This window comes from Hippichthys cyanospilos, chromosome 10, assembly GCF_059441005.1.
Source record: "Hippichthys cyanospilos isolate Australia breed blue-spotted pipefish chromosome 10, RoL_Hcya_1.0, whole genome shotgun sequence".
NCBI lineage: Eukaryota > Metazoa > Chordata > Actinopteri > Syngnathiformes > Syngnathidae > Hippichthys > Hippichthys cyanospilos.
In genome coordinates this window covers 7,908,015-7,932,092 of record NC_142378.1, presented here as the reverse complement: position 1 = coordinate 7,932,092, position 24,078 = coordinate 7,908,015, and the positions used below count along the sequence as shown (strand labels likewise).

The window sequence follows — 24,078 nt, the reverse complement described above, 5'->3', positions numbered from 1 at the left end:
TGAGTATGATGTGCTTTTTTAGTTTTTTGTAAACGTTTGCATTACGTCATGGTGTTATGATGCGTTTTTGAATGATTCATCATTCATCGATAGGTAATCATTAATCAAATTATTCCATAAATAATTTATTTTTTGACAATTCATTAATTGTTTAGAGAACTAAAACTGTCCAATTTCCGAGACTCTCAGTCTCTCAACAGTTTTTTTTTATCCTTCGTAAAACGGAATGATTGGCATTTTTATTAGATCAAAAATAAACCAAAAATACATTTTGAAATAAATGTTAAAAATGAAAACATTTTTTAGCATCCCATTCATAGATTACTCAAAAAAAGAATCAACAGGTTAATCAATAAGCAGTATTGATAGTTTCCCTAATTGCAAATTGCAGCTTAATTTGAGTAAATCTCAATTGAAAATGTAGGTTAAAAATGCATAGCCTGATATGGAAAAACGCATTGGAACACGATGTTAAAATGGAAGAAAATTCAATTATGTAAATACAAAAACATATGTATACCTATACTATAGTTTTCAGAAAAAAGTGAAAACGTGGATGATGTTCGTAATTTTTGGGGGGTTTCTTTCTTTCTTTGCTAAACTCATGCATCCATTGTAAGCTATGTCACTTGTTTTTGGCTTGGCATGGTTTATAAATTACATTTTTATGGCATTTAATTAAAAAGTATGAATAGTATTTTAAAAAGTTAATATAGTTACTAAAAACGAATGATGGCAGAAATTTTAAAATTCAAATTGCTATTGAATGTTAGAGGTCCACTGGCATCACAAACTGATTTTGTTGGCTCTGCATAGCATGTACATGTATGGACATGCATGTTTTTAAAGCTGTTGTTTGTTTGAGTGTCTGGGTAATGAACCTAAAAGGTCACATCAGCCCTCAAAATCTACACCCCTTCTACTCAACTTATTGGCAACCTCATGCACCCCGCTGTGATATTCAAACCCTCTTCTATATTTCGCTGCTCCAGAAAAAAAAAAAAAAAACAAGGTATGTTTTGTTGGTCTCCGTTGTCAAAATCAGTTATTCCAATCATGCTCGCGGCATATGGTTGCCCTCGTGCCAAGCCACAGGAAATGAGGTAGTCCTATCACCCGAAGGACCTATGAAAAGGGACGTTTGTTTCACCGTTGTAGGTGACAAAGCAGCAGCGGCACGGACCGCATGATGATGATGACAGCATGCACACACACACCCTTGTGTTTTGTTAACTACGTTGGGTATAACTCCAGAACTCGGGTTGACATATTGCTTGTTGAATTTTTCTCAAACGGGAATGGCGAGCGATAAAGAAAGTAGAGGGCCAGTTTAATATAAAGGCAGAGTCTGTGTTTGGGCTGGCTGACTTTGTGCTGAATAGTTCATCATCTGGATTGTGTTTCCTGACATACTGTATCTCAACTTTTCATTAAGTAACGTCTGAAAGGGAATTCTACTGCCCAGATTAAATAAATGAGCTGACAAAGCAAAAATATACATTTACATTTTGTCAACTTGAGTGCAATTGCATAGTGAGTGCAATTGCAAAGTTTTCCAATCAAACATTTCTTATATAATGAAACTATTCCATCAATAAAATGTCTGCAGCGCACCACTACCAGGTCTTTTGGATATGAAATTTAACTGGTAATTTTATTGTTAGCTGGCACACAACCACAGTTTTATTTTCCCCGGGAGCTACAGCGAGCTCGCCAAATCAAATACAATGTGTGTGTCTCGTTCATTTTTCATTACAGTTTGTCACTGGCTGAAAACGGACATTTACTAGTTCAAAATGTGAAGTGTGTTACAGTGGCCCACCTCTGGAGGTGAATATGTACAGATTATTGGGACACCTGGTTCTTATAGCTAAAGGAATCTAGGTCTGGGAAAACGTTCTATATTCTAAGACGGCGGTTCTCAAATCGGGGCACGAGTACTCCTGGGGATACGTGAAGGCACTTCGGGGGGGTATTTGAGGTTTGAGCAAATCTCATTTAATGCTTTTTTTTTAAAGTACAGTTGTCTTTTCAAATTAAGAGCTAATTAATTGGAACATGAAACATCTTATTGTTGTGTTGTGTTACAGTTACTCCCTTGCAAAAACTTGTTGGTCTGTATTTTCCCTGTTAAGTTTTGTACGGATGCATTTTGCCATTAGCTAGGCCTAACCCATTGATTGGCCATCTAATTAAATCGTCTGATTACGACTCTTCAAACATCAACCAAACTTATTCACTCAAACGGGCAAGTATTTGCTGATTACTGGTATTTTAAATGTTGAACTTTATGTATTTTCACCATTTATACTGGTAAAACTGATGTCATTTATTACACATAAATCTATACAACGCCATGTATTTTCACATCTATGTCAATGATTGAAGGTGAGGAATGCAAAAAGGCGTGCCAAGAATTGGCCCGGATGTTACGACTTTGCATACTGTTCAAAGTTAAGTCACAGTTTATAAAAACATGCAATACATAGTGCTACATAAATTAAGCATACATGTGTTAAATATGATACCTATTGAATTACTAGTAACACAAACACTTATGACAAAGAATAATACCCCCACAACTTTATCAATTGCACCGTGCAATGCATTCAGTGAGCAGTTACTAGGCCGACCCGTGAAAAGTGAAACCCCGCATATGCAGTATATGTTGCTTATTGAAATGCATTTATTGGAAAAAATGCTGCCCTATTAATTATACATATATTTTTAACACTTGTGCAGTATTTGAATCATTTTTGGTCATTTTTCTTCCAACTCATTCTGGAAGTGTGATAACTAGGTGGTCATGCCATTTTAAACTTTGACATGTTGTCACCATCTGGGTGAAATTTCAGCTCCCTAATGCCTTCTCACAGTGTTTTCCTTGATGTAAAGATCAAAGGGGTGCACAAAATACTGCACAAGAGTTCAGTGAATCGAACGATTAATTGTTAATCTGTATTTTTTTTCTGCCAAAAATCCATATGTTGGGTCCTAGTCTTGAGTGATGCTATTTTGTGAGTGTTAGAGGTCTATCTCTTTGCATTCAATATTTGTATAGTTATCCGATTTTTGATGACGAAAAAAAGAGCTTGGAAAACTTAAAACTACGCGGTTGAAAACGCCGGCGTTGCTCAGGAACCGTTGAAGGTCGCAGATTCACCTCAAAGTACAAGGATATGGGATACATTCAAGAGCCTGCAGTGCATCCCAAATGCTTTCATCCAAGTGTTGGACCAATCACATGAGTGGACTCAGCAACTGTGCGTGTGGCAGATGGAGGGTGGTTAGCTTAATGATGGCCATTATGCTGGCCTTGGGCTAACATGCAGTGTTTATTTGCTGGCGAGAATTCTATATCCACAAATCTGTCCCTGGTATAGCCGCTAGTGCTGATGCTGACTCGTTTTGACTCGCAGGCTCCCACAACACTCTGCTGCTTGCTATCAGTCCATTCAGCTTTGTATCTGATCAGACTTTTGGCTCGCCGCCCTGAATGCTTTAATTGAAGTTGGGGTTTTTTTCTTTGCGGGAAGGACTCAACGTGTTCTGGATTTGAATGCTGCCTCGCATGCGTCGTAAAAACAAAATGGGATTATTTATAATGTCAGGGAACGATTTCCCACATTTAACTGCACTTATGTCAAATTAGTGTTGATGGTAGATTCAGATGATTGAAGAGACGAAGTCCTAGCTGAGGGTTTTTGCCTTCTAGTATCGCTTGAGAACCATTGCAGACAATGTATGATGGAAAAAATCTTAAATGGTGAACCAAAATTATTATGTTGATGCTTTTGATGACTCCTATTACTTATTACATACGTATACAGTAAATGTCGTAAATCCTGGAAGTATGCAGGTCTTGAATTAGCATGCTTGGTTTTATTAAGAATAGTCTGGAGCCAAAATAATGTATAACGTACATTTCTAAAGTACATTTAACCCTAAAAAGACTATATTTGGTTGCAGTCCAAACAAAGTAAGATTTACACTTGAAAGAGAGTAAAAGAGTCAGAGTAAATTGTGAATTTTGCTCTGTTTAACAGTGGGACAAAATATAATCATAATAATCAAACAAACGTAATATTCAAAATGAATTGTGTGTTGTCCAAACATCATGATTGTAATGGTGAACTCTCTGAAAGATTAAACCGTTGGTTTTCAACCTTTATTCAACAATGTACCCCCGAAAAAAAGATGTATTTATTTATGACTTTCCCAATCCACTCACATTGTCTTACAAAAATGTCCGTTCTTTCTTGAGCAAGCTACATGAATGTGTTGGCAGAGGATTCCTGTGGGCGAGCGGAGATAAAAAAAAAAGAGAGAATAAATCATTTGTTGGCTCTTCCCATTTCCAACTACTGTGGCATTGGAATCCTCCAGAAATAAATGGACATAGTCATATGAATTGGTCAGATTACAGCTGGCTCTAAAAATAGATCTTTGCATGGGTCTCTTACCAAAATTATGTTTAAAAAATGTGTCAGAAAAGAACAGTTAATATGGAAAATCATTAAACCAAACATACTGCTTAGTAGAAAAGGGGCTTTGTCCTTTTTTTTTTTCAAACAGTTTTCTTTTTGTACTCGGCCGTGAAAAATTCCATCTTCATAAAATCATCACATAACCTTGAACGTTTTGGCTTCGATTGAATTCCGCCATAAAGCAAAGACAAGAAATCTGTGCTCATGTTCTACTGCTAGAAGAATGATGTCATTGCACATATGTCCAAAGCCCAAACTCATGTCTGGTAAATATATGGTAGCCAGTTCTTGATCAGTATTGCACAAAAAATAAAGTTACTTGACCACAACTGCTTTCCTTGTAGACAAAAAAAAGCCAATAAAATAACCACATTTTCTCTTAAAACGTCTTTTTTTTTGCTCTCGATGCTGAACCAGTTCATTCTTGGCAACCATCCTAATTGTAAACTTGACTCAGCTTTACCAAGCCTCACTGTAGGGAGAAGGTCACAGAGTACAGAATTCACATCAGTAGTAACAACCCAGTGGCCTAGACGGAGTCTTCCCCTTGAAGGCCCAAAAATTTCAAATTAAGAGCAAATGATTTAGAACATGAACAACTAGTTGATCAGTTTTGGTCATTGCAAAACATTGTATGTCTTCATTTTGTTTGGTTTTATGTCAATGTGCTTTGTCAGTAGTGATGCCTTTTCTCAACAGATGAGCCAGAAATAAAACAGATGATCTTACACAATATTCTAGAGTTTTCTGAATAGAGTACACCTAGATATACCACTACAAATGTAGCTCCAGATTAATCAATAAGACACACATGGCACAGTACTCTGTTTTAAGTCTGTTTTTGGTGTTTCATCCCTGAAATCCTCTCTGCTGGTTAGACGGTACTTGACTGGAAAAACATTTCACAGGAGGCGCATCATTCAAAAAGATTGAGAACCGTTGTTTTATACGTTCCTCAATCTGTCACAGGAGGAGTCAAATTTGCACTCAGAAGCAGACATGACAAGGGTGAAGTTGCAGCGGAAAGTCTTTATGCACAAAATCCAAAACAATCACAGCCACCATGGGAAATTAGACTCGGAAACTAGACCAAGCTCGGAAATTAAACTCAGGAAGAAACGAGGAAGACAGCTTGGCATGATGTCTCGAGAGTTTGACATTCTGACAATGTGTCACTAAGACCCTAGAGCTCAAATGCTGTCAGACACAACACTATAGGATAGACTAAAGCAAACTAAAGGTTGATAGCAAACGCATAGAAACTGATACATCAACCATCAACGACCCTAAATGATATAGCAACAGAAATGACAACAAGAATATCAAGATGCTGATTAGACAGCCTGCACATTGCATAGGTGTGCATTAGCATGCATATTATAGAAGACCACTCAGTGTTAGAGCAGACTTTTATTGTAGGCACCCTGAGGCACACTCTATGTTAGAGCGGGAGTTTATTGTGGGCACCCTGAGGCACACCTGTGCAATAATTATGCTGTCTAATCAGCATCTTAATATGCCACATAAGCGAAGTGGATAGCTTATTTCAGCAGAGGAGAAGTGCTCGCCAACTCACATTTAGACAGATTTGTGAACGATAGACAATTGCTTCATCAACAAATAATTTAGAATTTTTTTAATAATCAATGGATTGTCTGGAGTATTGGTACTCAAATTGGGGGTACCCCTGATGGTACGTTAAGGCATTCCGGGGAATATGTGAGGTACCGGCAGATCAAATGTGATGTTTTTAATGCATGAAAACATTGAAGGCTTTTATTTTGAAAAACAAAAACCAAAACATGGAAGTGCATTATCATTAGTGACTTTGAATGCAATTTTTCACACTGAGCGATGCCACCTCAAATGTAGTTCTAATTTTTAATAAATTTGAAAGATAGTACAGATAGTATTTTAAGGCTTTTTTTTTTTTTAAATCCAAAAATATTTTGCACTGGCAAAGCAGTTCTTGGCAGGTCTACATAATTGAAAAAAAGAGTTGAGAACACCGGTTAAAAAAACACTGAAATTGTAAAAAAATCCTCAGAATTCTCTCAACTGTAAATATTCTTACATTTTTTTTAGATATCTCTGAAAGCAGATTGATTATCATTGTGTTCAACTAAAAAAAAAAAAAAAAATAGCCTATTTTTTGAAGTTACTGAACAAACCAGAAAATGAATCATAGAATAAAAAAATCTTATTTCCTGTCAATTTGAGAACATATCCTATTATTAGGATGAGAGAAAGCAGATTTACAGATTAATCAATTAATAAAATAATTATTACTTGCAGCTTTAGTTAACAATATTTGATAGAAATAGACCTTTTGTGAACACATAGAAAATGTGAAACATTTCAAGTTAATAAAAAATGTCAGCCATAACAAGTGTTGCGTCAATATTCCTCCTCTCCTTATTTGTCTTTTTGGGAATATGAAATAGAATTCATGCCAACCCGTTTGCCTACTTTAAGGTTATTTGAGTTAAGGTTCTCTGTTTCAAATCAATGCTTTTCCCTTGCCTTTTTTTTTCCTGCACTTTGCGTTTTCCCCCGGTTAGCGATTTTCCTTTTATTACGAATAACGGCATTTAACGAGCGATTTACGGGCCAGGAGGCGGCTTCAAAGGTCGCGACGTGGACGCACAAGAGTTAATCTCCTTTAGATTGAGCCCTGAGAACAGTGGGACATTTCAATATTGTGAAAAACCCCCAGGGCTTTAACTTTTTTTTTTTTTTTTGTCTACGTCTGTCTTTCATTCCGTTCGACTGGATCGGGCCCACTAAAGCTCCGGAGGGAGCGGGCGCTGACCTGCGGGAAAGACTAGGATAGAGGGGCAGAGGAAGAATAACAAAGGAGAACACCTCAGGGTCAGGCGCGTATAATCCATCGTATATTAACATCCTCCCAGTCTAACTGTAACAGTGGAATAGTTTGAAAGCTCTGGAGGGAATAAATCAGTGGCTCATTAGGCGGTGGAATGCTCACATGCATTACTGAGGTGTTTGGGAACCCTAAAAGCATGTTTGCTTTGCGCCCCAGAAAGTTGAGTTGTGCTCCGGCCTGGCCTTTCCCTATCTGAGTTTTCCACTCCTGCGGCTTCCTCCTCTTCTCAACATCAACTTGTTTTGCTTTCCCTCCCGCTTATCCTCTGTTCCTTTTCCTTTCCCACCGTCATGTCCTCCCCCCAGCACAATCCTTGTCGCTCTCTTCACACGTGAATGTAAATTCCTCCCCGTGTCTGCCCACCTGGTTGGCTGTTCAAGGTCTCTACGGCGTATGGTCAAGTCATTGGTGGCGGGGTTTGCTTACTATGAATTTTGAGGTTCCATACCCACCTGTTGTTGCCACACAGGTGGAATGTCATCTGTTTCGCTTCGGTGTGGAACTTCAGACCTTCTTAACTCTTTCATTTCCAAGCAATCTGAAAAGGAAACCAGCCAGTTCACAACCTTTTTCGATGATGTACCCCCTGTGAAATATATTTTCAGCCAAGTATCCTTAACATTTTGGGGCAAAAAAAAAAAAAGACTTAAAACATGCCATCAGTGTTTGATTTATTAGATCCTTTCAAATTTCATTTGTATTGGGCCACAACAAAATGATCACCCTAAAATTTCCTCTTTTGGATCATAGAAGAAATGTGTTTTCAAGAATAACCATACCAAAAAAAAGAATCAATATAAAGTGTCAGACATGTTCTAAAAAAAAAAATAATTTGAAATAAATATTTGTCCACAGGAAAAAATATTCAAAATAAAGCATCCTGTTTTGGGGGTACAGTTCACAAAAATAAATACTTTCATTAACTGATGAAAATTCTTATTTTATTGCAATTACAAATAAAAAAATAAACTCTTAATTATTTATAAATATTGGTCCACAAAAAATAAACATAAAGTGTCGGGGGGAAGAAAAAAATTATATATATATATATATATATATATATATATATATATATATATATATATATATATATATATAATTTTTTAAATTTATTTATTTTTTGAGAAAAGGTCAGACACTTTATAATGGTTATTTTTTGTGGACAAATATTTATAAATAATTAAGTGTTTATTTTTTTATTTGTAAATGCAATAAAATAAGAATTTTCATCTGGCTGATAGCCTCTTTAGTTGTCGCATATTCCGGCTTGCTTTGGGCCAAGAGATGAGTTACACACTGTACTCGTCGGCAAGGCGCAAATAGACAAATGATCATTCAAAGCAAGTAAAATTTAGAGTCTTCAACCGAAAATGCTTAGTTCTTTTATTGCCTTTGATAGCATCAAAAGATCCATTTTAACAAGGCTAATATTTCTTCCTGGTATCCACCAATTATTTATCAATAGTGACTCATTGCATCCCGTACAAACAACATAATGAGCGCATGTGTGACAAAAATCCTAATGCATTTTTCAAAGAAAGGACCTTGGCTCCAGAATGATCAATAAAACAGCTTAAAGCATTTTGAGAGTAAATAAAAACTGGACTCGGAGATGTTGTTTGGGAGCAGATGACTCATCTCCAAGCACTTGAGAAGAAGAATCCGAACCAAATAAGCCCCACAATTTTCACAATAAACAAAAGTGGCCAGTTTAGTCGAGGTATTTCTGAACTTGTAAAAACAGTTGTAAAATGGCCGTCACTCCCATGGGAAGTCTCCAAAAGTCGCTGCGATGATGTCACCTTGATGATGTAACTATTGACTTAAGCTCTATGTAAATATTTGAAAGATACCCTTTTACAGGGATGATGATATGTTAACAAGCAGGGAAGTTCCAATGAAATATCAGTTGTATTACTGGAAATGTAGACATCATTATCGCTCACATGTCTCACAAAATACAACTGCACATTATTTATCTCCTTGTGTTGTTTTGTAGTGCTGCACCAGAGCTACATTAAGGTTGCTTTTTTGGAGAAGATGCTTCTAAAAAGCTGTTTCATTCTTTTCTCATGCTCCTCTCTTAACCTTGTTGAAGCTGCTGCTTCTTTTTGGTCAAAGAAAGCCACAAAAAAGTCAAGACGAAGCTAAAAATGGTTGAAATGTTGAGGTTTTGTGTGTCTACCTTCACATTCGGTGAATAACGGAGTAATTGACCACCGCCACCCCAAAAATTATCATTTATTTTTCTTGTACTCAGCCTGAACATCAGTTGAAGTGAGTGGATATAAAAACGCAGTTTCTTATCTTCAACACATAATTTATTAGACACCAATAAAATTTGCCTATGCTAAACGGTTAGCTATCACAATTAGCATTAGCACCCTACCGATAGTCATTTATGGGCAACGAACACTAACTACTCTTTAGTTCATATATACATAAAGTTAAATCTACTTTACACATGTAATTGTGTCCTTAATGTCACTTAAAATTTTTCAACAAATTTGTCAGCTTCAAGGTCAGTAACTTCCTGTTAATCTTCTTCTTCTTCTTCAACATTTTGTGCTTGACTGTCTTCTATTATTTAAACACCTAAAATCGAAACACTGTTGATTGTTTGCAGTGACAGGTTACATTTTTGGATAGTAAAACCCTTATTGTTGCTTTTACTACTATCCAGCGCAATATTAGATGTTAGGACCAATTTTACACTTCTCTGAACCAAAGGTTTTTTTTTTGTTTTGTTTTGTTTTACTCAGTCTTTGTATTGATTTTAGACAGGGAGGACTCTGAATGGTCTTTCAAGATTGTTCAAGACTACTTCTACTACTAGTACTCCTGCTGTGATTGGTGACAAATTACACAAATTGTCAAAGATACTATACAACAAATTTGGTTATATTTGAAATAGTTTTTGTTATACTAGTTCAAACACAGATAGCACACGTTCTATTTTGTGATTTGCTTTGCTATAACAGTCTTTGTCATGTCTTGGTCTTGACCTCCAAAAGTCTCGGTCTTGTCTTGGTCTCAATCTCCAAAATTCTGGATTTTGTTGTGGTTTTGATACTCTCTCGTCATGTCTCGTTCTTGACCTCCAAAAGTCTTGGTCTTGTTTCAGTCTCAATCTCCAAAAGCCTGTGTTTTGTCATTGTCTTGATACTCTCTTTTCATATCTCGTTCTTGACCTAAAAAGTCTTGGTCTTGCCTCGGTCCCAGTCTCCAAAAGTCTGGGTCCTACCGTGGTCTCCATACTCTATCGTCACGTCTCGTTCTTGATTTCCAAGTGTGTCTTGTCTCGGCCTCAATCTCCAAAAGTCTGGGTTTTCTCGTGGTCTCGATACTCCCTCGTCTAGATAATGTCATGGTCTTTGCTGGTGCGGTTTTGACGACAACACTTGTAGATGTTATCTGAGGCAAATGACTTCATTGCAGACATCATGATTCGTGTCCCTCACAATTGACTGTTGTGTAGTAAATGCAAAGAAAGAACCACAACACAAATGACCACAAATGTAGACATCATTCACTACGTGCTTTGAAAGCTCTCGGTGGATATCATCAGTACGACCGCACCATTGGAACCCTTTCAGATAGCTATGGGGCATTGACTTTTGTGTTCTGATGGGAATTGGGTTTTAGGGTTGATGCATGAAGGGTATTTTTTTTTCAGTCCAGTAAGGATGATAAAGAGCCCTCCTCATATTGCTTTGTAAAGCCTAAATGTGTTTGTGTGTGTGTGTGTGTGTGTGTGTGTGTGAGAGACTAATGCTTGTCATTTGCAAATGTGGTTTTGCTATTTCCTGAGAGGAAAGCTTGCGGCCTAGAACAATCAAACGCTCCATAGACTGTGATGACTGTTGCATCTGTCAACTGAGCAGACTCAGATCAGTTTTTTTGTGTGTGCGTGTTTTGTTTTCTCTTAAGAAGCACACTCCTCTCCATGACACCCCCCCCCCCCCCCCCCCATGTTTTTTGTTTACTCTAAAAGCATAAGACGTGCACGTTTTTGGTTAGTTTGGAACCTAAGACTTTGTTTCGGGGATTCCCTCAAATACGCTGCTTGATTCCAAACTTGTTTTCTCTGTTTTTTGTATGTCAGACCCAATGTGTGCGGTTCTCGCTTCCATTCGTACTGCTGCCCCGGTTGGAAGACTCTGCCAGGGGGGAACCAGTGTATCGTCCGTGAGTTCTCCTTCCATTAATCCTCAAAGTTTCTCCCAAAGGAGAGAATGCCTTTTCTCTTGCTTCTTTACTAAAACGACACGCCCTTTGCCCTTTGACCTAACAGCAATTTGCAGGAACTCCTGTGGTGATGGCTTCTGTTCCAGACCCAACATGTGCACCTGTTCAAACGGGCAGCTTTCTTCCAGCTGTGGCGCAGGAGGAGGAGGTCAGTTGACATCCCATTAATCACAAAAACACACAGAAACATTTACCTGTCAAAAGTACACTAGAGGTGCAAAGATTACCCGATTAATTCATCGAATACCAATCAATAACCAGACCTGAAATTCAATCAATGCTCTGAATTTCCAGCCTATCGACTACAAAGATTGTCAGATTTCTTTAGTTCTATAGGAAAGTAAACTAATTATTCTTGTTGCTTTTACTACTATGATCAACATTTTTTTTCTGATGTTATTAACCAAAAAGTAATCTATAAATTCATAATGGAATGCACTGGCAACTTGAAAAAAATGTTCATTGTTTAAATAAAAATAAATGTTTCTAGAATTGCTAATTTTATCCACTGATTAATCAAATATTCATTGATTCATTATTGATTATTAAAATAAGCGTTAGCTTAGGCCCTAATGCACACTAAATCAATATTTATAACTGTGACTGGTGGGGACTCGTTGAGTCCTTCATGCTGTTTTTTCAGTCCTTTTTTTGTCACACAGTGTTAGTTGTGGCATAATGCATTTTAATATTTAATTTTGAGTTGCTCAGTGACTCGTTAGAACTCAACAAGCTGTCAAACTGTCAATCTGTCATGTCAAGCTGTGTTTCCTTCCAGGTCTAGTGTTCCAAGTCTAGTTGTTTGTTTGATTTCTTTTATATATGCACATACAATACTACTCCACTATGATTGAATCCAATGTATAGCTGCAACTAATGTTTATTGAAAAAAAAGTTAATATATGGATCTAATATAAAAAAAAATATATATATATATATATATATATATATATATATATATATATATATATATATATATATATATATATATATATATATATAATATATATATATATATATATATTATATATATATATATATATATATATATATATATATATATATATATATATATATATATATATATATAATATATATATATATATAATATATATATATATATATATATATATATATATATATATATATATATATATATATATTATATATATATATATGTATATATATATATAATATCAATTTTCGCTTTTTTTTGCAAGGTTTTATTAGTTTAACAGTTACATATAGTGTATAGTGTTGAGCATCACTTTGGTCAAGCCTGTTTTAATTTTGGGTTGACTTAGAGGATGTCAACATACAGTGGATGGAACACAATCCATTCTTTGGGGCCAGTCAGTCTACAATTTGTTCAGATGAATTATCCCAGCATTATTATCGCTCTAAAAAGATTTTTCTCCATACAAGTCAAACTGGGCCAGCTACTTATAAAATAACGCTGTTTCCAAAACTAGTTTTATTTCCCACCGGTCACATCACTCTTATCGTGTGAGGAAAGTTACACATGGAGTTTCTCGCCAGCGCTGATCAATTCCAGTTGAGATTCTGGTTTATTTAAGGAGGAGTGGATGTACCATATGTGGCGAATTGCACAAAGTCATAATAGTCTTAAGGGAATTAGTTCAGGGTTCAAGTAATAGCGAAATGAGAAGGGTGTTAGCAAATACTTTAAGCCCACTTTGGGAGCGTGTAAAGTACGTGTGGATGTGTGCATTAAGTGGCGTGCAATATATTCAGCCTCACTGCTTCAGTGGGCCAAAATCAGCTCATCAGTCATGCCTGGCCTCCCGCCAGACCCTTTACACATGCTTACATTCCATGTGAGGCGCAAACACACAACTCGTACAATTTCACAGGCGGATGCGCGTCGAATCTTATATTACACTTTTATTGACTTTAAAGTAAAGCGAGCGTAAAAAAAAAAAAGTCCAAACTAAAGGTGATGTCCCCTGAAGAGGAAGACCATAGATAGATCCTGTACAGCAGGATGCTTGCTGATTTCAGCGTCAGTGATTTGGCAAGAGCTATGGAGTCAAGATTCCGTGCGGGTCAAAGGACATAGAAGATAAATTAAAGTTTCAAGGGCTTAGAGGGGTTTCACTGAACTGTCAGTCACTCATACACACTCGGAGTCCTCGACAATCACCCGTCGGGTTTTATGGAGCTTTTTTTATTGGTCGTGCGGAGAGTAGAGGGAAAACACGGAGACGTCCCTATGATGTGAGCCAATTTAATTTGTCTGTGGTGGTGGTTTGCGTGTCGTGGTCACATTATCTTATCAAGCTTCTGAAGCAGTTTGAATGATAGTCAGTGGTCAAGCCGCAGAGAATGTTTGTCCATTCATCCAGAGGATGAGCGAAGAGGAATCCAGGCTAGTAAGTAAAAGTTTGATTTTATGACCCAAACATGCCTTTATGGTACTTGTATTCCCAGAGACATCCCCAAACTCTTCCCGTAAAGTTGAAAATAAAGAATATTTTCAATTGTTCTATCAAGAGACACGTGTAGTGTGGTACGAGAATCCTCTAGGTCATGAGTGTCCAAACCTTTTTCAGAGAGCTACATAAAGGAAAATCATAGTGTTTGCTGTAATTTAACAGGCATCGCAAATTCAGTTCATCAAGAAACTGTATATTGGTTATATATTCTTATTTTCCTAACTGCTAAATGAATAGCTTGCTACTTGAACAACCTTCATTCTGTCTATAGTTTAAAATCAATTGTTGTTTTCCTCTTTATCAGACAGTGTAAGACTTATAAACTTGAAAATGAAAAAATAGGTGGCGATCAGGTGATCGGTGACCCCAACTTTTAACTCAGTCATTGCTATTAATGACTTTAGACAAAGATCAATTTTCACTGGGCACCACGGTCATCTATCGAAGGCAATGATCAATTTTAACTGAGCTGGCAGTGATTGAGTTAATTTATTGTTTGGCATTTGCCATTGAGTGTACAGTAAATATGCCAAATTCCTTCTTCTTGTTTTTGACATATTTGTTTTGGATATATTTTTTGTACATGTTTTTACTTGAAGCTCTGTATAAAAAGGTGATTTAAATTATTTATCGATTTACAAAAGCTGTAAGTCAGTGGTTTTTAAATGGAGGTACAGCATGTGAACCCCTGGGGTACATCAAAGCTCTTCAGGGGTACATGTCATTTTACAGGGTGTAATAATATAGTATAATAATTGTTATGCTGTGACAGGAGCAGTAAATGCTTCATTTCAAATTAAGAGCACACAAATTGGAACATGAAGCAACTTATTGTTAGATTTTGTTATATTGACTCCTTTGCAAAACATTGAGTGCCTTCATTTTAGGTTTTATGCAGCTGTGCATTATTGACAATTTTTCAGCAGACGGGACAAAAATAAAACAGCTGTCACACGACATAGTACTATAATTATTATATTTTTTTACAAAACAGTCAAAGTGTGTATGAGTGACAAGTCAACATACTGAAAAGCTCGAGATAGTTTATTAGTCACCTCCGGTTGTCCCCAAAACAGGGATTGACCCGACATCTGGTCACCCTATCTTTAACTCGCTGAACCAAATTTCCTGTTTATTGAAACTGCACCTTATAATCTTGCGCTCCTTATAGTCTGAAAAATCTCGAAACATACGTCTGCATGATCTAAAAATGTGAGTTCGCTTGCCACCAGTCTCTGTGGCCTATGCTAATCAGAATGCAACACAGCAATAAAGCTCCCTAGTTTTCCATCACACACAAACACACCCATGGACTTGACACACACATGCATTGACTTCCTGTGTTTCTCAGCCTCGTAAAAAGCACCCAGATGTGAGCAGCTGAGCGACAACGCTAGCGAGAAGACAGAGGGGCATTGTGGTCTTCCACAGCAGTCCTAACTCGCATGCACATCCCCCCACAGCCCCTTGCCACGCACGTGCGGCTTTCCAGGCACGGGTCATTGGGGTGAAGCGTCTCACTCTCTCTGTTCAACCTGCAGAGGATGCAATAAGGCGAAGTTAGCCAGTGAGATCATCTTCTCCTGTCGCCAAATGTGCTTGTTTGCTTCTCAGCGCTCCTCCTTGTCCTCCTCCCATCCAGCTCCTGTGACAAAGAAAACATGACACACGCTCCGGCTCTCTCAGACGCCACCTCCCATGTCTCGTTTGTATTAGGAGAAAAAATCGGTTTCATTTCCTGCTGAAGGCCAAGACTGGGTTTTAGATCTTAACCCTTAGGCACACAAATTATACACATTGCATTTGTTTCCTAACTTTGTAAATGCTGTTAAAGGTGTAATAATTAAACTGACGTGATAATGACACTTTAAGACATAGCCATTAACTGGTCTCTACCGCTAACTTCTGTCTTGAGGTGAAACACAAGCCAAAAAAGAATTTTCTGTTTGCCGACATAGTTCCACCACCGCTCAACGGAATATTGCAAAAAATTGCAGGAAAATCAATGTCATTAGTCATATTAAAATGCATCTCAAAAATTGTAATTATCATGGTTTTATATGGTCCAAAATTTGGACAAAGATTACTTTTGTACACAAAATCCAAAATACACAAAATACCAGAATCGTTGCGGTTTGAAGTGTTACATGTTTGAATCATCTGCTGGAAATTTCAGCTCCCTACTGTTTTTTTCCCATTATTTCTTTTGTGATATCATGAAAAAAAAGAAAGGAATTTCCCTAATTTGTAACATAATGCCTCAAGGGTTGAGCTAAACACAGTTTGAGGTGTGCTTTGCTATTGGAGCTCCTCAGAATATTTTTTTAAGCGGTTAGTCTCCATGTTGTCGATACACCTTGGACATCAAACGTCTCCAACATGGCCGATGTTGACACCCCGAGAGGAAAACCTGACTAGTTTCCCTTGCGGTGAGCTGAACCACAGGGAGAAAAAAGACAATTGCACACAACTAAAAAACCAGCCAGCCGCAGTGTGAAACTGTTTTCTTTGATTTATCGGCTTGTCGTCACGAGACACAAACCAGACCATAAGCTTCTTCTGCCAAGTGCTTTGCACGTGAGAGCGCTTCTCCAAACATTAAATACAAGAAGTAATGAGGGCTTTCTTGACAGGGAATCAGACTTTTGCTCATGAGACTGAGGTTTACTTAGCATTTAGCTTTTTAGCCTCCCGTTTGGTCCGAGTGGTTCTCAACCTTTGAAAAAAATCATCCATCCATCCGTTTTCTTCATCGTTTGTCATTTGGCCTATCACAGCTGTCTTAAAGCAGTACGCGGGCGACATCCTGAATTGGTTGCCAGCCAAATGCAGGGCACACAGAGAAAAACAATCATTCACAAAAACACCCAAAGACGATTTGAAGTGTCCAAAATACCCTTTGAAATACAAAAAAACCCCAACATGAAAACATTGAATGTTTTGCAAAGGAGTCACCACAACACAATAAGTTCCTTGCTGTTCCAATTAATTTCCTCTAAATTTGAAAAGAAACATGTACTGCTCCTGTCGTGACATTATAAAGCATTCCATTAGATTTGCTGATACCTGCAGAAATAGTTTAATTCTAATATACAACCTGATGTGCTTCCACGTACCCCAAGGGGTACCCCCAAGTGAGAATCCCTGGACGAGTGGGTGGTTTACTATACCTGCTGTGTGCGGAGGATCAGAAGTGAGGATGTCCGGGGTTTTCCCCTCCGCATGCCAGAAATGTGAAAGCAAGAGCCCTAAACAGATGGTGGGGGAAAAAAAAAAGAGGATGCACGTGGAGAGAAAGAGGAAATTAATGTTGAACTTGCGATTGGTGTTTTGAAAGCATGAAGGTGAAAGGCAGGAATGTGGAGGAAGAAAGGATAACAGACATGCAAGGACTAACGGACAAGCAGTCGTCATCTCGCTAAGCCAACATAAAAGGCAACGGAGACTAGGCTAGTATAGAAGAGAATGAGGTTTGTAGCTTCTTTAAAATCCATAAGATAATTCATGTGAAGTAAAGCAGGGGGTAACCCCAATCTCTTTGAAATGAAGAGCTTCTTCTCCGGGCGAATTATTAAGAAGAGCTACCGATTTAATATGTGTCGCACCTGCTGGCTTCTCTCCACAAACTATGATTAAGTGGTGCGCTACAAATAATGTGATTTAAATTCAGGATGCAACAGTTATTTGAGTCGCCAGCTATTTGAATACCAAAGTAATTTTGAAATATTTTTTATTGGCAATTAATCATTCAGTGGGCTGAAATGTTCTAAATAATAGGAGTTTCAGCTTGTCAACAGGAAATATTGTAAGATTTCTCTGGGTGTCTATGAAATCAGACATATTAATATTGTGTTGAATCCGAAAAGGAGGTTTGCAAACATCTGCTTTGACTTTTGGAAACAATGGTCAACATTTTCACAAAGTTTCTGAAGTATTACGGACCAAACCAGCAATCAAACCATTGAAAATATATTTATATGTTGATGCATTTTCTGCTATGTTAATTATCCAAAAATATTTGGTGTTTTCACTAAGAGAATGAAAATTAGAACATGTTGAGAAACCCGATTTATCATTTATTTTACGAAATGTTCGACAGAGTAATCAATTGAGGCCAACTGCAAACTGTTCCGGTGACTTAAAAAGGTAAAATTTACAAACACGTTCATTAATGAAATAAAATAAAAGAAAACATGAACTAAAACGGCGTCTTACATTTATAAAAATAACTAAAACTGTAACGTAATTTAAAAAAAAAATGGCTGTTTTTGTCTGACTTTAATCATATGATTTTCGGTTCATTATTAATTTTGTTGTTTGTTTGTTTGTTTGTTTTTTCTGTTGTTTTTGTTTTGTTGTATGTCCTTAAAGGGAAATCAACCTACAGTATTATCTCTGTGATGAATCTATATTAATCAAAATTGCACTAAATTGCTTTTATTTTGGAAAACAATTATTACAATTTTGGCTCTTTTTGCGACTTATTACGGACCAAGCCACTAACTGAATTTTGGTTTACCTCAATTTTTGCACTGTCCATTTTAAATAATGACCTGCTTTTGATAAACTATTACAACTATTTGTGTGAAAATGTTGTTTTAAACTCGGTGGACAGTCAAAAAGAGACATCATGAACTGTGAGTGGCTCCCGCCAAGAGTACTGCTTTTCATCAAATATAATCATATCTCCTATTGATTCCTGCTTTTTGTTTTCCCGTCTTTTTTTTTTTTTTTTTTACTACGCCACGTTGCCCTCCCTCCCTGTGTAAATTCCTGAGTGACTGCCGCATGCTGCAGGATCTACTTATTGCTGACCTCTGGTCTGCTGGATACAATCTCGCCTGAAGGCCTCTGTGTCTTGTCTGCTGGGATAAAATAGCTTTATGCTAGGAGTAGTATATTTAAAATACAGTCAACCAACTCATACTTGTGGTTCAGCATCTCCAGATTCATCGATTAGTGGATTCTTTTTTTTTTAAATTATATATTTAAAATAGTCTTTAACGTAAAAGTCTGAATATCGACCCTCAAATCATTCATACAACGTGTACTGTCATTTGTGGAACCGATCAATAAAATCATTGATCACTCGGTGAATTTTAACATTAGAGCAGGATGATTTGACATAAAATGCTAAATATCAGCCAATCTCAATCAAGAGGATCAGATTACAGTAAAATCTAAATTAGGATTTTTTTTTTAACTCATTCAATGCCAGGGACGTATTTTAACGTTTTTCGAAGAGTCCTGACATTCATACCCAGGTACTTACCTCAGTCAATGACAGGGATGTGTTTTCATATTTTTAAAGCGTCTAGGATTGAATGTCTGGACACGTAAAAGAAAAAAAATAAAGTAAAAAATACGTCCCTGGCATTGAATCAGTCAAGTATCTGGGTTTGAATGTCTGAACTCTTAAATAAAAATATGTGAAAATACGGTACGTCCCTGGCATTAAATGAGTTAATCTGACTTTTTTTTTTAGAAGCCAATGGTCGATTATCAGTGTACTTTCAAGATTTTTTTTAGATTAAAAAAAATATTTTTAGCGTCTCATATGTAACGTAAAGTAGAATTTTGCTATTCTCAATTACATATCATTCGTGTCCTGTACTTGTTGTGAATCCAGTTAATACTTGACTATCACCGGTTGTGACTTTTGTTACCATGTATATAAAACAACCAAACTTGAAATATTCTGGACAAACCACTCTATATAAAAATGGATTTACAAAATGTTACATTTGTTGCAAGAATTGAGTATCTTTATGAGTTCATCATACCATTTCTGTACCTTGCTAGCTACAATATATTTTCCCTTTCCTGTTGCAGTTCAGTCGTGTAATGTCAGGTGCATGAATGGAGGCAGTTGTGCCGAGGACTCCTGCACTTGTCCTAAAGGCTTCACGGGCAACCACTGTGGGCAACGTGAGTACAGTCTATATACGTTTACACTCCATGACCATAAAATTAGGTACATCTGCACATCTAAACTTAATATCTATCTCAGTCTTTACAAAGAAACACTAAAATGTACTAATAAGATTATTTAAAGAATTATCGGTGTTCAACATATATATATATCTATATAAATATATCTTTTTTGTTTTTAGCTGTCTGTGAGAATGGCTGCCAGAATGGCGGACGCTGCATCGGCCCCAATAGATGTGCCTGTGTGTACGGATTCACGGGCCCTCAGTGTGAGAGAGGTGAGAACTCATTCTTGTTTTTTTTTTTCATCAACATTTTTTTTTCCTCGCAATAATATGTAACAATGCACTCATTATTTGTTACCTTCTATACATACATGTTAATCGGTTAACAATCATGATTAGCATGATAAACGCTAGTGCGGTACACTAGCGTTTATCATTTAAAATCAACAAACACTTACTACCATTTAGTACGTTCATTACACATGTAATAATATCCTTAAAGTCTTTTGCCGCAATGCGCAAACTTGGGGAGCTGTCTTTTAACTACTATGAGGTCAACAACTTCCTGTTTTTCTTCTTTGTCGTGTTCTTATTCTTGAGAGGGCACGTTTCGTTCTATACTGCCCCCTACACCTGGAACCGAGCCATTATATAGTTGATGGGTTAAAATTTGGGGATTTTTGAAAAACTTGGGGAAGTTATTTATTTTGAAGCCTCATGTTCTAATATTGCCCTCATTGAATGACTACTAACTGCCAAATCAATAAATGTTTTTAAGAACATTAATTACATCAGCCATTCTCTCTTGGTGATACACCAAAACAAGCAATGGAACCGTATGTAAATAGGTCCATGCATGATTTTTCTTTTTCAGTTACTACTGTTGTATGCCTGTTCCATTTTGCAGAAATTGAACATTACTTTTTTTAAAATCACTCTTTTTTTATTAGAAATGGTCCAAAATTTGTGAACGCGCCTGTTTTGTAGGGAGTCTTTTTCCCTTGTCATCATTGCCACACTTCATAGATCTGCAAGAAGAGTCCATGTAGAAAACAGTGATGTGGCGCTTTAAGACAGATATTTTTTGTCAATCTATTTTTAGAGTAGACTTACCCAACTTGATCGACTTTTTTTTCCCTCTGAGTCATTAATTCCCTTAGTAGAGTACTCTCATGATATATGAAAGAATCACTGCCCATGTACAACCCAGTTGTATTTAACTTTTTACTGCAATTTTCTTACGTTTAAAAAGAGTGTTAGTATTCAATCCATGCATTGTGTCACGGTATCTTGCAATAATATTACTTGATGATTTTCATGTTTGGTCATAATGGTGGTACGTTGTGTAAAAGTTCCATGGGTGTGAAGTGCGATGGAAAAAGTTGTTTGTATGAATGTAATCTAGACAGACAGTCCAAAAATGGCATTAAATTTCCTTGACAACAAAATCCCTAAATCAACAGAGGGTTACTTTTGTTTTTGTAAACACTGTGTGTGGATTTTTTTTTATTCTCAAGTCTTCGCTGGAGACTGATAGCCGGAAGAGACACACCAAGCACTTAGATGCTTTTATGTTATTTTTTTTAGATCAGTGCAAGTCTTTAATGCGGTCATGTGTCGTGCCCTTATCAGCCCAGATTTATTCTGCAAATGATGACTTCAGTGCCTGGTTAGCATTCAGGCTCCATCTAAGACAGATGACTTCATGCAGCGCAGACAGACAGAGAGTTCTTGTCTCCTGCGCTTTGAGTGGAAGCATGTGGCTGCAAGTGATGGAGGGAGGGGGACGGGGATGGATGCAGCCTTTGGGTGGATGAAAAGTGAAAATGGAGAGATGTTTCAACATTCTAGTTCAGAAAGGCTGGGCTGCGATCCTCAAGTGGATTGTGAGAAAGTTTTATTGTGTCTCCATGTACAGCATGTGCAAAACTCAACCAGCAGCTTGGGGCAATTTAACTGCCGTTTTCATGTCTTTTTGACATTAATAAAACTGTAAATGCTAAAGGTTTTAGGGTTGGATCCATTCCATTTCACTTGAAGATAATCCTGCTATTGCCTATTCAGCTTGTGAAAGCTTCTTTTATATTTTTCCTTAGTGATAGAGCTATAGTTAGAGTACTGGTTCAAATGGGTTACAGCGTAAAAACAACTTTATATTGAGGCTAAGTGGACAGGAAATGGCTAGACGAATATTTGCGAAGTGATAAGAGAGTGATAATACTGGCCGTTAAAAAGAAATTTGTTCTGCATGTACACACTTTCACCACTGTATCTTTTGTTAAGAACATTTTTGGGAATATGTCCGTTTTTTTTTTTCTTTCTAACTATGATTAAAACAATACTGTATTTCAAAGCGACATATTTGCCCAAAATTATTGGATTGAAAAGATATCTTTATCATTATTATGAGTTTAGGAAATGTTTTATTAACTATTGTTTTAAAGAACCCTTCCAAGAACAATTTTTCTTTTTTTGGGAAACATTTGGAGACTCTGCATATTTGTTTTTAATTCACCACAAAACATGGTGCAATTGTCAAGTAATATTTCCCTTCAATATGTTATAATTATGCTAGCAACTAAAGATTTTAACGAACAAAATAATCAGTTGATTATTTTTTCAATGAACCATCTAAAAAAATTGTTTAAAAAAAACAGGATTTAAAAAAAAATTGACTGCAGAAATTAGTTTTTTGTTTGTTTTTTGTTTCTAGTTTAGAAAATAGGCAAAAGCGATTGTTTGATTTTGATTCAAAACAATCAATCTGAGAATATACAAGAGAAACAAAAGATTTTAAAAAATCTGATAATATTTCCATTTGTGAGCCTAAAATTCAGACTATATTGACCATTTTAGATCTCTAAACAATACCACCATCATCTCTACCTTTTTTCGTCTTCTGCATTCCGCTTTTTTCCATGAAACAGCAAAGTTGTTGAAAAATATACTGTTTCAGGGTTGAGTGTGTCAGGGGGCGTCTTAAATACATCTGTCAAAAAATAATGCTGCCCCTTCCCCCTAATTCTCCCAACAAGCCCACAAACCTGAGTGCATAGCCTTGCTTTGTGGAGTGGTCGTGGACATTTCCTGATGTAAGGAAGGAAAGGAAAGAAGGAGGGATGGATGGAGGAAATAGAGGCACAAATAAAAAGGGGTTCCCCAGCTGTGTCCACAAAGCCTAGCAGTGTATAGACAAACACCCTTCATATTGGAGGGCAATGTTGTAAAGCTTCTGCTTGTGTGTTTTTCCTGAAGGCTCCACTGAGAGACCTACTTCATGCCACAAAAGGCCTACATTTAGTCGTTGTATTTTTCTCCTGAAACTTAAGGCAGTGTAAGTATACATTTTGCATACATGCAACTATCATATGCAACTAGAATATTTGCAATTTCTGAAGAAATTGCGTGTGAAGGTGTAACCTCTGAAGGCAAAGGTGTTGAATGATGTGGAATGGTGGGAATTGGGGGAATTGATTAAAGTTGGAACGGTCCGAATCGGATGAAGAATGACAAAGATAGAAGTGATAAACTAAAAAAGTGGAATTGTGGGTAATTTTTGAACTCTGGAAAGAAGAAAATTCAAACTACCATTGAATGGGGGGAATTGGATGAATCGATTAAACTTGGAACGGTCGCAATCGGATGAAGAATGGCAAAGGTAGAAGGGAAAAACTGAAAAAGTGGAATTGTGGGAAATTTTTGAATTGTGAGTAAAAATGGAGTGGCGGGCATTGGGAGAATGGATTAAAGTTAGAACGGTAAAAATCGGATGAAGAATGGTGAAGATAGAAGGGAAAAACTGAAAAAGTGGAATTATGGGTAATTTTTGAATTGTGGGTAAAAATGGAGTGGCGGGCATTGGGGGAATTGATGAAAGTTGGAACGGTCAGAATCGGATGAAGAATGGCAAAGATAGAAGGGAAAAACTGAAAAAGTGGAATTATGGGTAATTTTTGAATTGTGGGTAAAAATGGAGTGGCGGGCATCGGGGGAATTGATGAAAGTTGGAACGGTCAGAATCGGATGAAGAATGGCAAAGATAGAAGGGAAAAACTGAAAAAGTG

General features: G+C 36.9%; 1 protein-coding gene across 1 annotated transcript in view; it reads left to right on the top strand.

Moving 5' to 3' along the window:
• The window catches only part of fbn3 (fibrillin 3), an 86,220-nt gene that overhangs the window by 1,962 nt on the left and 60,180 nt on the right, over positions 1 to 24,078 (top strand). The window contains exons 2-5 of the mRNA XM_088426231.1: positions 11,480 to 11,562; positions 11,669 to 11,770; positions 19,911 to 20,006; positions 20,192 to 20,287. Of these exons, the coding sequence (XP_088282357.1) occupies positions 11,480 to 11,562; positions 11,669 to 11,770; positions 19,911 to 20,006; positions 20,192 to 20,287 (377 nt within the window). The remainder of the gene's footprint in view (positions 1 to 11,479; positions 11,563 to 11,668; positions 11,771 to 19,910; positions 20,007 to 20,191; positions 20,288 to 24,078) is intronic.